The sequence below is a fragment of the Caretta caretta genome, chromosome 6 (genome assembly GCF_965140235.1).
Source record: "Caretta caretta isolate rCarCar2 chromosome 6, rCarCar1.hap1, whole genome shotgun sequence".
NCBI lineage: Eukaryota > Metazoa > Chordata > Testudines > Cheloniidae > Caretta > Caretta caretta.
The window spans coordinates 45,802,987-45,819,659 of record NC_134211.1 but is presented as its reverse complement, the minus strand read 5'-3'; the positions used below and the strand labels follow the sequence as shown (position 1 = coordinate 45,819,659).

The 16,673-nt window shown below is 40.7% G+C and overlaps 1 protein-coding gene across 6 annotated transcripts in view; it reads left to right on the top strand.

The window, feature by feature from the left end:
• Positions 1-4,512: 4,512 nt before the first annotated feature.
• The window catches only part of NELL1 (neural EGFL like 1), a 445,673-nt gene continuing 433,512 nt past the window's right edge, over positions 4,513-16,673 (top strand). Inside the window, exons 1-2 of one of the 6 annotated variants that reach the window (XM_048852651.2) lie at positions 4,513-4,839; positions 10,975-11,100. In XM_048852651.2, coding sequence (XP_048708608.1) covers positions 4,791-4,839; positions 10,975-11,100 — 175 coding nt within the window. In that variant the 5' untranslated portion in view covers positions 4,513-4,790. The remainder of the gene's footprint in view (positions 4,840-10,974; positions 11,101-16,673) is intronic. The other 5 variants (XM_075129472.1, XM_048852653.2, XM_075129471.1 and 2 more) reach the window with 5 other exon arrangements.

The following is a 16,673-nucleotide window of genomic DNA, read 5'->3' as shown; positions in this document are numbered from 1 at the left end:
ATTATGTAAATCTTAATGTAGAGTCTCTTAACCTGTTGAACTGAAAATGAAGCTGTTGTGGTCCATCATGTCTGTTAGGCTGCAGGACCTATATGCCAAGAGCTATATTCGCCCTCAACTGGATGCCATGTCATATTTGCTCATCTGATTGTGGTGGTGATGCACTTTTGTGAGTGCAGATTGCAAAGCATATATACCCCCATACTGCTGCAACTAACAGATTTTCCATGATCTCAAGTGATAGAGGGCCTGTGCTCTATCTTTGATGCTGCATGCAAGGAGTTTAGCTGGCAACACTGCCGGCACATTTTTCAGATAACAGTGATTATAATGAACAATTTTAATTTTTTTTTTTTACACTGATGATAATTCTTGGCACTTTTAAGCACCTTTCATCCAAGGAACCCAGATTGCCTTAAACCCTCTGAGGTAGTATAAAGGAAACACAAATCTTCTGAAATGCCACAAACTCTGTTGTAGAAAGGACTAGCAGTTACACACAGTCAGCCCCATCCCATAACAATTTAGTGAAGATGCATCCAGCATCCAGCTGGAACTACAAGGGGAATTATTGGTAAGTAGAATATTAATGTGAACTGAAAACTAGCTAGCCTGCCATAGTTAACAATGTACTCTTGCAAAAAGTACCATCAGATTGTTCATTGCTACAAATGTTCACGATTTAAATTTCTAAGTTTCATCTGAACCCACACTCTTCAGCAACTTACATTGCTCCTTGTAACCAGTCTGGGATGTTGGTCTAGAACTTATTTAGGGAAAAGTAGTGCTGACTGAAGGATGGCAGTCCCATGTTGCGGTAACTTGAGGTTTTTAAATTTGTTTTTGTTCTCTTTTAGGGGAAAATTACTTTAAAAATGTTTTTGCAAAAATGGAATTGTCAGTCAGTCTCTTCTGGGATTGAAACCTGGACTTTTATATTAAGTCCAGGTTTCAATCCCAGAAGAGACTGACTGACAATTCCATTTTTGCAAAAACATTTTTATATAATATATATAAAAGTGCATCTGTCTGTCTGTCTCATGGTAGTAGTCTGGGATGTGGAAGACATAGGTTCAATTCCCTGCTCTGCCTGACTCAGAACTGAGTTTTTCACCAGATTACTATGAAGTTCTGACCTACTCAAGAGAGAAGACTTGGTGCCAAACATATAATGTTAGAGGAAGTGTGAGAATGGTCTCTGCGGGATGCCATTTTCTCTAATCCCTATCTCCACTTCATCTATCTTGTTCCTTCACAACTGAACAAATTATGCTTCCATGCTGCTACTTCATGCCCCAGTCTGTTATCTACCAAAGAGATTCTATATATGTAACTGCACAGTTACCCGTGTCCCTAGAATCCACCCTGGTTAGAATCCCACCTACAGAATCATCTGCATCATTTCTTGTAGTACCTATGTATTCCTTGGAGGTTTCCCATCCCAATAATGACCTAGCCCAACATTGGTTAGAACTTTTCTACAACCAACCTGGTGCAATTATAACTAAAGTATGCTTTTAAACTGATTTAGATAAGCCACTGGAAACTCTTGTGTGCATCCTCTTACAGCGTTTATCTGTTTAAGCCTTAACTTAAACTGGCAAGGAATCAATTTAGGATAAAGTGATATGTTAGGTTTAAACTGATTTAAGAAGCTCTGGGATTTACACTGGTTTAACTATATGATGATATAAAGAATAAACCATCTTAAATACACACATTTAGTTAAACCCAGTGCAATTTTGTGTTTAGATAAACCAGACCTTAGTTTATGAGATCTGCCAAGATCAAAGCTGAAGTCATAATATGGCCCAGGTAATGTAATGCACTAGGGAATGAAACTGACCCATAATCCAAAGGGTAAAAGCTGTTCATAGTTCATGAGTTTACTGGGACACAGTAAAGGTTGGGTTTTTACCTGTTGTATAATTAACACCTTTTGCTGCTGTTGGTAGTTACATGGGATGAGATTATTGCCAGCAAAATAGAACCTTGAAAAAAGTCAGTATTTCTCTAAACCAAACTGTGTATTAGGGATTAAATTACAGAGAAACTTTTGGATAAACCACCATAGATTCCACAGTGTACAGCCCTTGCATAGAGTCAGGAATACCTGTTTTCTGAAGGTATATTCAGTGATCTTATTTCACAAATAACAAATCAACCCTGTTAGACTTTTCACTTACCCTGTTGATCACCAAAATAAAGGTACATGAATGCAAATATTCCCTTAAACAAAGCAGCATATATATTTTTCTTGGTGTCCTTGTGACTTAAACAGCTGAACAGAGTTTAAAAATTAAAATTCTGGACAAAACTGTTTCCTATGTCAACACCACTTACACCAAGCTTCCAGCTGAAAAGACACTGCCCATTACATAGAATTTTTTTTCCTGTTTTTACAAAGGAAATAGTGACTTGACTTGTATGCCAACAAAGCTAGAATAATATTTTCTGGGAGGTGGAAGGAGAATTAGTATGGCTTTGTATTCCCCAAGAATAGAAATCACCTTGTTTCTTAGTGTCTGATCCTGTTCCACTTAACTTCAATGGGAGCAAGATCTGATTTCTAAGTTTTCTGTCAGAATATTAAGCCATGCTTTATCAGTGAAACACTATTAGGTAACCTTCATTCATGTGGTGTTATATATTTCTTGATATGAAAACATCCAAATGGGGGAGATGCAGACAAAAATTGTTTGTAGTTAGTTCTACTGTACAGTGTCTTTTTAAACATGCTGTCAAAAGCTTGTCAAAGGGAGGTTATCCCCATTTTAGACTGGAAGACAGAGACAGAGCAGCGAAGTGACTTGATTAAGGAGATACAGGAAGCCAGCAGAAGATTCCCAAGCCCCCCTTCTTTCATCACTAAGACATTAGAAATAATGTAGGATCTGTTCATTTATCAGAAATAACATTTTCTGGTGTAAATTATTTGGATCAACAAATGGTAGACAAAGGCAAATTTTTTGTGAATGAGGGACAGTTAGGTGTAATGAATGTAATTTAAAGGGAAAAATGTATAATACCTTAGACTCTGACCCTGTGTGAATGTATTGCTCAAAACCTGCCAATGTTTAAATGGAAGAAAAAGACTTGAAAGGAGGGACACAATAAAAACAGCAGGGTAGGAAGTTTCACCTATGTGGAATTTAATTTTTTAGATTGAACAACATATTCTGTCACCTCTCTTTTATGATTCTGTCTTTCCCATATAAATAATTTACAATAGCAAGACAAACAGCAGATTGGTGAATGGCAGAGACAAATGTGAATCTAAAGGCTCTGGGATTCCTGTCATCAGGAGGGGCAGTTGAGAGAGAGGTGAATGTCAGTGTGTGTGCCTCTTAATTTTGCATGAAATATTTTTGTTTTAATCAGTGTACAAAGCCCAGAATCAGGGTCAATGCTAAAAAACATCTTAAAGAAAATGATTAACATAGGAGTGCAGCAGATGGAGGTTATAACAACCCGTCCTCCCCACACGCTACTTGTGCTTCCCACAACAAGACTTTTCTCAGTGGAAGGCAAATGGGCACCTTTTCTGTCAGTCTTGAGATGTGAGTCATAAGGAAACCTATCTTTCCTTTTCAGTGTGTGTGCGTGGGTGGGGAAGGACGGAGGAGGAGAGTAAACCCATACCCAAGGCTAGATGATCTGGGAAGTTGCCTGCTGGGTCCTGAGGTTGCATGGAATGCCATTGTGTAAATGGGCTCTGGCACTCCATTTTATACCTTTTCCTTCTGGATACAGTAAGTGAGATTACATGGATGGTTCAAGTTTGAAGATGATTTGCCTTACAAGATCACCCACGGGGACTTCTTTATATGGGGCTCTTTGCAAACTTAGACCAGATGCTGAAAACACAAATACTGAGCTTTTACTATGGCCAATAATCCACTTTATTTCAGCTAGACTACTCATTATTATAAAGTTAAGCACCTGTGTGCTTGTAGGATGAAGCCCCAGACTAAAGAGACAGTCCCAGCTTTCAGCATCTATTCATGACAAAACACTTATGCCCACTATCTATTCATTACACTCCCAAGATTATCCCTCCTCATCACGCCCCCTTGACATAGGGGCGATTGGGGGGAGGGAGGATATATCTTTAACAATGCAGGGAATGAACAATTGCAGCTGATTTTATTATATATATAAAATATGATCACATCCCCTCTGATTTCTCTAGCATCAAAGTGCTTGGCAGGCGCCTCTAGTGTAGTTTTGGCTTATTGTAGCCACGTGAGCGCCCAGTGCGCTGTGTACGAGGGAGGGCTAGTCCACGGAATAGGGATCAAGGCAGATCTCGGTAAAAAACAAACCCTTTTTGGATACTCGCCCCTGCTCCCGTGTACCGTTCTCCCAGCAATGCCTCTGCCTTTCTGGTTCTCAGCTTCTCCTTCGGGGGCGGGCTGATCCAATTGGCTCTGAGAGGGGGATCCGACCAGCACAGGCGACTCTAGGCTGTCTCTGCTAAAGGCAGGCAAATGAACCTGGGTGGAGGGGGGTCGCCAGGCAGAATGACGCTGACCCGAGATGCCATGGGAGGTGGGGCTTGAGCCGCCCAGCCCCCCAAGAAGGGGCTGGGTGGGTTGGGCAGCATCCCTGAGCGAGGCACATGGGCTGTTCCTGGGTAGCTGTACTGGCCGCTGGTGGAGCTGCTGCTCTCTCTCCCAAGCCTGCTAAAACAAGCTCTTCAAGTTTGGGGCTCTGCTCAAAAGAAACGGAAAGCGGGATTCCCCTGCCTCTCCGGGCTCTGCACGGGGCACGCAGCGGGGCCAGCACAGATGGATTTAATTCTAGTCCTTTGGGCTTGCGTGGCCTCTGCGAGAGCAGGTAAGAGGGGGTGACCCACCGGCCGAAGGAGGCTAGGGGCAGAGCTGCGAAGTGCATCTTTGCAAAGGAGCAGCTCGCGTCGGGGCGGATGATGGTTAGTAAAGGGCTGGGCTGTCTCCCCGTGCAAAGGCGATCGGCACCTGTATTTTGGCCGGTGGGGAGATGCGACCCGCTCTCCTGTGCCTTCGCTGCGCTGTTCATTATTTAATAGCATCTCAGATAATCAGTATTGTTATCACTCACCCTCCAGCTGTGAGCTAGCTAATGCTCTGGGCAGCGTGTGACTAGCGATGTCAGGGTGTGGGTGGGTTTTCATGCCATCGTATCGGGAAAATCAGCCACATGGATGCAATTAGCTGCATCTGAGAAGGGAAAGTGGAGTACTCTTCTGTGCTGCGTACCTTGCTGTACCAGGGCCACCAGCAACACCCGAGCCCACGGGGCAGCTCCTCAAAGTCCTGGGAAGGGTTGGGTTGCATGCTGCGGCGACTGGTGTAGAGAACTCGGAAACTTTCCTTTGGAAATAGCTCGTTTCGGGTCAGGCCAGTCCAGCTCCACCCTCACCCAGCCTGGTCTGAAAGCAGGCTTATTTCCGCACCGGCTGCATGTTCAGGGTGACGGCAGGCTGTACTATTATCGTTATGTTGCTGCTGCTGGAAACGTGCCTCCGAGGCCGTGCCTGAAATAAACATGTGGACGCAGTGATATCTGTGTTCAGATTTCCCCCACTTAAAACCGTTCCCATGTGTTTGAGCTTAGTGAGATCCTTTCGGACAGGGCATGCACCTGCTGAGGATTTCCCCCGCTATAGGCTGCTTTCAGCAGCCGACTTCTTTATCCCAGGGAAAAATCATTTTGCTTAGATTTCACTCTGGGGTTAGGCTGAGGGTTTTCTGTGGGGTCTGTCACTGGGGGATTTCAGCCTCGCTTATTTGCTTTGCACAGGAGTGGTTCTCCTGGCTTTACAGCGGAAATGGCACCTCGGCGAATATTAAGGTGGGGATAGGAACCGCTGGCAATCTTAAAATCAGAGGTGAAATTGGCATATTAAAACTGCTCTCATAAAACCACAGTCAATCGCGTACAAATATCAAGCTACCAGGACTTTTTCCAATTGCAACTGGCGAGTAGATCAATTCGCCCCCCCTTATTTGTGTGGGCTTCTCATTCAGGAAAAAATCCTCCCTTATTGACTTTTTAATATTCCCTGTGGGGATCGTTCCTTATTTCGCCAGTCTCCTCCAGGTTAGCCCTTGCTTCCTCTGTTCGCTGTAGCAGTATTTAAGAACCGTTCTCTCAGGAAAGCTTATGTGAGGCAAGATTCAATAATGAAAAGTTTCAGGAGTCTGCCTCTCTCGCTCCCTGCTGTTTGTTCACGGAGGGGAAGGATTTGAAGTAAGGACAGGTGAAGGCTTAGGAAAGCAGATTTTTGAAAAGGAAAAATATCAAGTCTCTCAGGGTTTCTGTGGCTCAGGCAGAGCACTACTGCAGGCAGAGTTTTGTGGTGTGGTCTCTCCTTTAATAATGTTGGGAGCATCTTTTACAATGTTGGCATTAAACAGTAATTTGTCAGAGTATTCTAAGACGCAGATCCATAGCCCAGACTGACTAAAAAGCTTCCTTATAAATATAAAGCTTCCTTTCTCCTGTATGAATATAAAAAATACATTTTTATTTTGACAAGTGCAGGCTGTTTTAGAAAGGGACTTTATGTAAAGTCTCCTGATCATTTTGAAAGCAGGCATAACACATCACACATGAGCTTATATGTTGATATCTTTCATCTGCAAGTGTTGCTATATTGACTGTAATGGGAGCCATTTTAATTAAAATGTGTGTTTTAGTAGGCACAATTCTCCTTTGTAATATAGCCTCCATGTGCGTTTAGGAATGTTTAAAGATCTGGCAAATCCATAGGAACAGTCAGGCTGAGAATTCCAAATCTCTAATAGAAAGAATGACTAGAAATAATATAACGGAAGCATGACTTTCTTGTGGAGTCTTTGTTCCCTTTACCCTTGTGTAATGTACTATTCTAAATAGGTTCTGATTTAGAGTACATTAGGGGGATATTTTCTTGAAGATGTGCAAATGATATTTTCAAGGAAATTACCTAGTAAAATTACTGTATATTTTCCAGTGAAATCAATGTGTAAAATGGCAACTAGCATCATAAAGTATTACAGTATCATCCCATTATCTAAGATCACTAAAATTTGAAAGGTGTGTCTAGGGAGAAAATATCTTCTGTTTTTACAGCTAATATAAGACCAGTATTGCATGTTAATGGTAGTAAAGACTAATCTGAGATTGATTTATTTGGAATTGTGAAGCCATTTGGAAAGTTCTATGTGCAACAATTGCCATCCTGCTGTAAACAGTCAAAGGTAAAATACATGTTATAGAGTTCACTTCCTGCTACCACTCAAATAGCAAATATTTGTATGAGACTGACTAGATAAAGTTCCCTCCCCAGTGCAGCCTAGATGTGTACATATGTAAAGAATAAATAAATGTATAATCTCTTTATTTTGTGTTTGTACAGTGCCTAGCACAACGGGGTCCTGCTCCATGATTAAGGCTCCTAGGTGGTCCTAGAATTAACAATTTATATCACATAATTTATGCTTTCTGTGTACCTATCCATTTAACTATAGAGAGTTTCCCATGGTTCCTGGACTGAACTTTCCAAATTGGTGATAAAGGAACAAGTAGACAATGCAACTTGTCAGAGCTGTTAGATTGATTTAATTTCTTTCAGAGATTTCTTGGTGACATCATTCATAGTTATATTGCAGCCGTGTTAGTCTGTATCCGCAAAAAGAAAAGGAGGATTTGTGGCACCTTAGAGACTAACAAATTTATTTGAGCATAAGCTTTCGTGAGCTACAGGTCACTTCATCGGATCTGATGAAGTGAGCTGTAGCTCACGAAAGCTTTTGCTCAAATAAATTCACAGTTATGTGGTTCATTCCTGTAACATACTATTTATAGTACCTTTTAACTTTTCATTAATAAGGGCTGAGTTTTTTCTGTCCTAACTCAGACAAAACTCTCAATAAGTGACTTAAGGATTTGGCCCACTGACTTCAATAGGAGTTGAGGGCAGTGAGTACCATGTGGGATCCTATCCATAGTTTGAACAACTTTAAAAGAAATAATAAAAGGGCTAATAGTTCTCATTTAAAGGAGGAAATGGGATTTTCCAACTTTTTGTTCTACTTAAAAGACAACATAAAATGCTGGATGCTAATAGAGATGCATGTGATTTTCTTTGTATGAGTCTTTTACTTAAGATCTCTGAAAAAGAGAGTGGGAGACTCCAGGGGAAACAGCCCTGCTTATAAAATAGAAGCTGCTTGTTTGTTGTTTAATTATTAAATAACCAGGGTTTTGAGTGTCTGCGTGCAGTCTCAAGAGCCAGCTTAAGAAAATGACTAGGTATTTAAAACAATGTATGGGCTTGCTAAAGAACTGCTATGATATTGTAAGAGTTTGCTCTTTGGAAAGCTTGTGATAGTTGGAAGGAGGCACAGTATAGCTGGTGGGACTCTCAGCTTGCGTGAATTGAAGTTAATGGAGCCACATTGATTTATACCAGCTGGCACCTGCTGCTGAGTTTGGAATCAGTAGCTTTTAAATAAAAAATAGTGAGGCTATTATGCTTAATGTGGTTGGTCATCTGTTTTTGCTGTGTTAGGGCCCAGTTCTGCTCCCATTGAAGTCAGTAGTAAAACTTCCATTGACTTTAATGGGTTCAAAGTTAGAGCTTATTGGGCATTGCTTAGTGGTCCATTGTTCCAGTTTAAGACATTTTTGGACTGATCCAGCATCCTATGATAGCACTATAACATCTCTCATTGATTTGAATGGGCTTTGGATTTGGGCCCTTAGTATTTGTAACCACATATTCCAATCTCAGCTGGGTCAGCTCAGACCTTCTTCCTAAGTGGATCATTTTAGTATCCTAGAGTTCGTGTGCTTTTCTTTTGGATGAGACCTTAAAGAAACAAAATCCTATCTGTTTTGTGTGGACGGTAAACCTCCTCAGATGCTTTTTTGCTGTGATGTCCTTAGCCAAAATTTGTCCTTCCCTGACTGTTGGGTTTGTTTTTTTTTGTGAGCTGCTGACCTCTACCTAGAGATGGATGCATTTCAGCTGTATGCTGGGAGCCAGTGTAGGATGCTTTGAGATGAAATGCACTATGTAATATAAGCTTTATCATTACCATTTATTATCCTTATCTCTCTCCATTTTGGCCAAAGAGAGGTAGTTTTAAAAAACAGAAGTTTCTAGTAGTGGGTTTAGCCAGACAGAGGTAAACTTGTTCAGGATGATTTGCATGTAGAAGAGTTCGTTCAGTGTTAGGAGTGTTAGCTGTGTAGATCTTGGGAAAATAGTGCCCACGGTCTTTAGTGAACTCTATCACAGGTCTGAAGGAGATGTCAAAGTCTCTTTAGTATTCAAACATTGTAGTTTCTGAGCATCTGGTACAGATTAAGCCAAAGAGAACCTTACAGCCCAGTGTTATTGCAGAATGTCTTGGAAGTTTGTATCTCCTGGTTTATATTGTAAGATCAGTTTATTCAGGTTCATTCCAGTTGTCTTAATTTTCTACAGAACTGCTTAGTCTTCTATTAATATGAGATCATTAGGGCAGCACACTCTAAATAAACTTAATTTCGCAAGCCAGAAGTGCTTTTATGAAGTCATATCTTCCTGTCAATTGCAAGGTGCACAGCACTCTCAATTGCCACTGTTGGAGTGAGGTTAAAAGAGACCACTTTCAAGTTTCCTTTTCAAGACCTTTTATTGTTCTCCATGCATTTTGTGAAATGCTGTCTTCTACATTTAGCACAAAATATCATCCCAAGGTATTTTAATATTTGAGTAAAGGAAAAGGAGAAAAAAGTGTTTTGTGGCATAATTGATTTATAAGTAGAATTTCTGATTTATTCTTGTTCATTATATACCCTGACAGTTTTTTTTTTAGAGAGTCTATTAAAAACTCAAACCAGGTTACTTGCTGCCTTACAGCTCAAAGTCCCGGAAGAGAGAGAGAATGAATTTTAAACAAAAAACTGGAGATCACTTAGTGGAAAGCCATCTGGCTATACACTACAGTGAAATCTTGGCGCCTTTGAAGTCAACATCATGGATTTCAGTGGAGTTAGGATTTTATTCTAGGAGCCTACTCCTGCTCCTAGAATGAAGTTAGTAGCAAGACTTATTAAGAGCAGGATTGGATTCTACAATAGGTTCTTGCTGTATATGCCAGGCACAGATCTCATACTATCTCCACTACCATGCTGATGGGTGACCCTTATAAGAACAAACCATGCTGGTTTCTTGACATATCTTGTTCCCTACTGGATAAAGGTTGCACATTGAACCACCTAAAGTGTTCTGTGAACAAGCAGCTGTCCTGAGCCTCTGGGCCTAAATTTGTGCAGCAATTTTGTTACCACTTGGGCATGAATACCCACTGTCATCTGTAGTGACGGTATGGAAATCATGTATCACCCATTTCCATCAGGATGCTAAAGAATACCCTATTATCAGCAGTTCATGGGGGGCATGGTGTCCAGTTTGGAAGCTATCCTATATCTAACTTACAGTGAATGGTGGAAGTAAGTACTGTAACCTAATCTATTAAAATTAAAGAGTAACTGCAGCTTGCCATGGAATGCTAGCATGCTTCAGTTGATCATGAAAGGAGTATTTAGACTTCAATAAGTCCTTGGTACTAGTATAGGTAGGTGAATATGAGTATTGCTGGTCTGAGTGATTACTCATTTCCTCTGCCTGCTGTTTTCTGTCTTCATTTTGTTGCTTTTTATTATAGTTGGATAAGTTTTTTGTTTAATTGTGATAGTTCTTCTGCCATGTCATACTAATGTGTTAAATGTAGTGTCTTTATTGTGTTCTAAAATTTGTGAAGATAAAGGTACTAGCTTAATGGTAGTCAATGGAGAAGAACATCTTTTCTTTACATCTGGGGGGTTACTGTCTCTTAAGTGATTACTGTACATAGTATCAGCACATACCCCATACTGTACTAGAAGTTCTTTGTTGTTATTTTAATGATTTGATTTAAAATAAAAATTGATTGAACGTTCATTGTTTTTAAACAGTTGTCGGATTTGGAATGGATCCCAATTTACAAATTGATATTATCACAGAACTGGATCTTGTGAATACAACTATTGGAGTTACGCAAGTGTCAGGACTACATGCTAGCAAAGCATTTCTATTCCAAGGTAAATCAAACATCTTAATTTACCTAAGACAGCCTCTGTCTCCATGATTTTCTGTATACAGTGCTTGCATTTTATTATGGGTTCTGTTGTTCCTAAGATACTCTGTTGTTCTACTGAAATATGTTAATGGTGTTTTTACAGGGATGAAGTCAGGTCATTTAGGCCCAAAATTTCAATGGAAACATTTTTTGGGTGTATTTAAACATTCCTCTGTTTAATTTCCAGTTGAATACTCCCACCGAGTTCTCTTGCATGGGCCCAGTTTCATGCATGGATAAGAGGACAGTATTAAAGCCGTTTGTAGTGCATTGATGCACACCGATAGTAATACACCAGTCTCTGGTCAACTTCAATGGAATTGCATGCATAAGAAAGGCAAGCAATATTTATCTTCACTCTCTGAGCAGAGTGACAAGCACAAAGTAAATGAATTGATGGTAAAAATAAGACTCTTTGATTTCTGAAGTAATTTAAGTTTCAGTATTGTAAGATGCAACTGGTGAAGTGATTTAGAAGTGGGATTTTAAGTGATCAGTGGCTGAAGTCCTGGCTACTGTGAAGTCAATGTGGGTTTTGCCATTGACCTCAGTGGGGCTAGGATTTCAGCCATTGTTGCTTGAAGCCCTAAACAGCAGAAGAAATAAGTTGCTACAGTATGTTTAAATGAGCAAGTAATAATATGAACAGAGATGTTTTTTCACCCAGCTTAGTATAACTTTTCTGTAACTTGCTTAATACTTACTTGAAAGACTGTCTTCAATGGCTCTTGTTTTTGTTTTTGTTTCAGTAACAATTTAGAGGGACAAAGGGCCTGATTCTGATCTCACACTGTTTTTATTTCATGAACTTTAGTAGTTATATGTGATTTATGTTAGTGTACATGATACAAGAATCAGACCTATAACTTAGCATATTCTTTACCTAGCTGGTAAATATGTACAATATGAACAATATGAAGAGAGGGAACAGGTGCTATAGCAGAGAGATTATTGATGATCATATTTGAGAAATTATGCAGGGTTCACCCTCCTTTCAGGACTCGAAGTCAAATTGTTTTTGCTAATTCCTAGGTGCTGGAATTATTATCAGCAACGTCTAGAATATAGACATCAAGTTAAACGTTAAAAATCGGAAATGTTTTGCTTTGGATACTCTTCCTAAAATGTCAGTTTTATGTTTTGTGCTGGAGCACTCCATAAGTAGTTGAGGCAAACAGTGTTAAAAGTGCAGTCATTCCTCAGCAGACTGCAATGTCCTAATTGGCTTAAACTATTTTAAAATTTCTCATGGTGTTTTTTGTGGAGTTAATTGAGAACACATTGACAAACTGCCACCATAGATTTTCACAGTCTGAGAGTGGCAAATGACTAAACTAAAAAGATCTGCATGTGCAACCCAGGGCTTGTTGCAACAGTTGATATTAAAAGTACATTTTAAGGGATAATGATCGTGATCTTATGTTTCTTTAGCTCCTTTTGTCCTGGAAGAACCCCAAAAAACTTTATGAACTTTACAAACTAACATAAAAACTAAACATGTTCTGAAGTTCATCCACCCACTGAAATGCAGCCACCTCTGGAGTAAAATGTTCCTAGAAACTCTAAACAAAAATTCAGAACAGCAAGTGAAGAATAAAATTCAGGGTCTTAAACTTTATATAATAAGTTCTTTATAACTGAGATTCTCCCCAAGAACAAAATTCTGCCCATAGGTGCATGTAGATAACCCCCAGTGCTTGAGCAATTGCCTCTTGCATTTCCCCCTCCCTCCCCGCCCCGCTCAGCAGGTTGGCTAGGATAGAATTGCTCTAGGTATATAGTTTCAGTCAGGATGGGGTCTGGGACAGGATTCTTGACCCAAGGGTCCTTGGTTGTGTACTCGTTCCTGGAGAAGGTCTGAAGGAGACCCTCTCCAGCTGCCTTTAGGCTAGGATGCAAATCCTAGATTATTCCTACCTTGTTTTTTGGACTTTTCCCTGGTTATTTATTTTTTGTTAAAAGCCAACAGTGTGGTTGGGGCTTTGTAAGATGCAGAAGTCAAATAAATGTTCCCTTTCATTGAGTGAAGTAGCTGACCTTAGGACAGTGGTTTTCAAACTTTTTTAATTTGTGGACCCCTTAACATTTTTGAATGGAGGTGTGGACCCTTCTGGAAATCTTAGAGACCACAGGTTGAAAATCGCCACCTTAGCACTATGATTTGATCTTGTACCAGATTGTTTGGCTCAGGATAAATCTGTTTGTATCTGGTTGTTTCTTTCGTACAATGTATATGTTTTTGTATTGGTTTTACTATTTGGCACTTGTATATTTATTATTAGCTGGGCTTCCACTGTATTGAGTAAATAATAATAATACTTTTCCCAGTTGAAACTTCAAGGAGAATTTAGGAAGGCAGAACATAGATTACCAGAGTTGGAAATTGGCGACACTAGATTGGAGCACTGAAAGATTGAAGTCTTGATATCTCTGTGCTTATTTTATTTAACTTTTTCAATAGTTTTTCAGCATTATGGATTTACATTACAGTGCTCCGCAAATGAATGCCTTATAATAATGACTGGAAAATAGCATCCAGATTTTTTAAAATTGCAGTGTTCTGTTGGAGCATGTCACTAATGACTGCAATTTGTCTCTCCTCTTCTGTGTCCTCCAAGATGTCATCCTGTCTTTCAGCTGAGCTTTGCTTTGGTCATTTATTGGTGCACTTCACTCTGTAATGCCTGCTTTTCTTTGTTTGCCTCGTAGCTGCACATTGCTCCAATACCTGGCTTCTTTCTCTGAGTCTTCAAAGTGAGGGAGCACCTGCTCTCTACCTAACATGACTGCTTCTGTCTGCATAACTGGAAAGGGGTCTGAGACAGATTCACTGGATGGTTGGATCATTGTATCAAGACAACTGAGCACTCTCCATTATTTGTATATATTTTATCTGTGTGCCCAGTTTAGGATGGGTAGGGAGGAATTCTGAGAGTCAGATCTCTGTACTGCAGTTTAAATGATGGCTTTATTTTTTGTTTTCTGGATTTCAAAGCCCCATTATATAGTCGTTTATGAAATTCAGCTGCATTAAAATCCCAAAATGGAAAATGAAGGGGAAGGATTGAGAAATTGTTACTTTAAATATAGGTTTAGCCTGTGTCATGTGATGAGACTGCAACATGGTATCTATGCATAGTACTAATAGGTGGCAGCAGAGCACCAGTTCTAAACTTTCTTGGGCCAAATTCTGCTTTTATTTACACCAGAGTAAATTCAGAATAAGTCCACTGACTTCATTTGCATATTAGTCACATTGATATCAACCCAGAGTAATTTTAAGAAGTCAGTGGAGTATTCTTACTTTACGCCCGTGCACCTGAGAGTAGGATATAGCCCTGGAGTTTGGATTTCAATTTACTACAGACAGAGAGACATATTGAGTCCTGGAGTGTGATAAGTAGCATGCGCTACAGTGAGGAACTGAAGTGGGAGTCGGAAGACATGGGTTCTAGAATCTATTACCATAACCTCATTTTATGCCATCTGGCAAGTTAATTAGTCTGTGGTCCAGCAAAGTGCATAAGCATGTGAGTAGTCCCATTGAATGCTGGCTGCAATGCAGCATTATGGCTTTTTTTTTCTGTGTGGGAGTGCTAGGTCTCCCTCACTCCTTCCCCATGCAGTACACCACCAGTGAGGGAACCATAACTTGGCCCTTTTGTATTCTAGCCAGTGTTAGCACCACTTTTATTTAAGGTTGTCCGATGTGTCCCATTATGAGGTGTTTTCAGTGGCTTATAACTTCACTAAACCTGAGCAGTTCAGGGTGAAATGTACTATGTTGAGTGTCTGCCTCAGGCTGAAGTTCTGCGACAGTGACAGCCGAAACAGTTAAGCTGTCTCTGAGAAGGAGGCTAGGGAAAAATACATTGTTTGAAATGTTAAAAAAAAATCTGTTTAAAAAATGTCTTTGGAAAGCTCTAGTGCTCCCATGTTTTGGAGCTGGAACTTGACATTTGCCAGGGGCGTGGCCTATGTGTCAGGGATGTGCTGTTTGCCATCCTTGTAAAAATCCACCCAAATTTGTCCAAGTTTCAAGCCTTTGAAAAATCAGTTTGCACAGGCTCAGTAGAGACTTAGATGTAGCAGCTAAAATCTCTGAAGATTCCCTCCTCACTGAGCATGCTTGGGTCTCTTGTGCTGACCAGATTGTGTATGTGCAAGCCCCACAAGTTAACTGAGCATCCTCCATCCCCTGAAAACTCCTCTAAGTGTGACCTGACTGCTCATTTGCTATCCTCACAGAGTAACTGAGCAGGCACCAGTCTAAGGCTACAGGAGTGAAGGTGGACTTTCCCTAGAACAGCTGCTCTGGGATGAGGCCAGGCACTTGGACTGAGAGTCGGGAGGCTCTCTCTCCTGTGTTCTGAATGACGCCCTGGCAGGGTGGAGGAGGAGATGACTGCTTGACTCAAATACAGAGGGGGCAAGAGCTGGACCTGGGGGCTGGCAGGGGAAGGCTGGGGAATAGATGCGCACAAAAAGCCTGGGTGGGGGACCATAACTGGAGGCTAGCAGGGGCAGAGAGGGAAATGGGGGCTGGAAGCTGAGTGTGGAAGCTGGGACTGACTGGTCAAGGAGACTGAGGACACGTAGTCTGGGAATGGCTGGGCAAGGATAGTGGGACTGGGATCAGAATCCTGAGACTTGGAGACTGAATGAGTAGGTGAAGAAAATGGGACTGTAATGAGGAAGAGATTGAAATGGGACAGGGATAGGTTGGAGGGGATGAGGCAGAAGGAGTCAAGTTCGGGATAATGGGCAGAAGAATCTGTGCCCACTACAGTATGTTTCCCTCCAGAGCCTGGAATGGAACGAAAGATCCTTGAGTCTAGGGCAATACCTTTGATGTCAGCAGATATCTGAGAGACCCATTCTCCTCTTCTGCTGATCCTCATAGAGGATGACATGCTGCTACCAGTTACTCCATTAGCTAACGTGTCAGAGGTCTGTTTATAGATCTGAAAGGTCCAACTCTGCCAATGATCCATGTGGGTGTCATCATGAGGCTACATCATGGAATTTCTATTTTTTCAATTTGCTTTTTTAAAAGCCTGAGATGCAGTTTAAAAAATGATGTTGAAAGAAAAAAACGATGTTGATTAAGTTTGCAAAATCAAGCACTTAAAAGTTAGGAAATGTCAGAATTAAAGTTGCTTGTGCCCTCTTAGTTCAACCCCCTTGTGCATATGCATTATTTTGTGGTCTTTAATTACACCATCCCATAATTGTTGTTTGCCCTATTCCATGGATGAATCAGGGTAGTGAAGAAGGCCGTTTGTGGGACTCCTGCCTCCTTTGCTGCAGAAGCTGAAAGGTGTGTGCATGGATGAGGCAGGAAAAGAAAGGATAGTTCAATGTTTAAGACAGTTGGATATCATCCTAGAGTCTATCCTCGACTCTGTGACAGATTTCCTCTGTGATGCTGGGCAAGTCACTCAAGCCAAACTTTTGGTCACTAACTGTGTGTTCCTCATTGTCTGGGTGCCCAACATGATACTCTAAAGTCTAGTTTACAGAAGTGCTGACTAG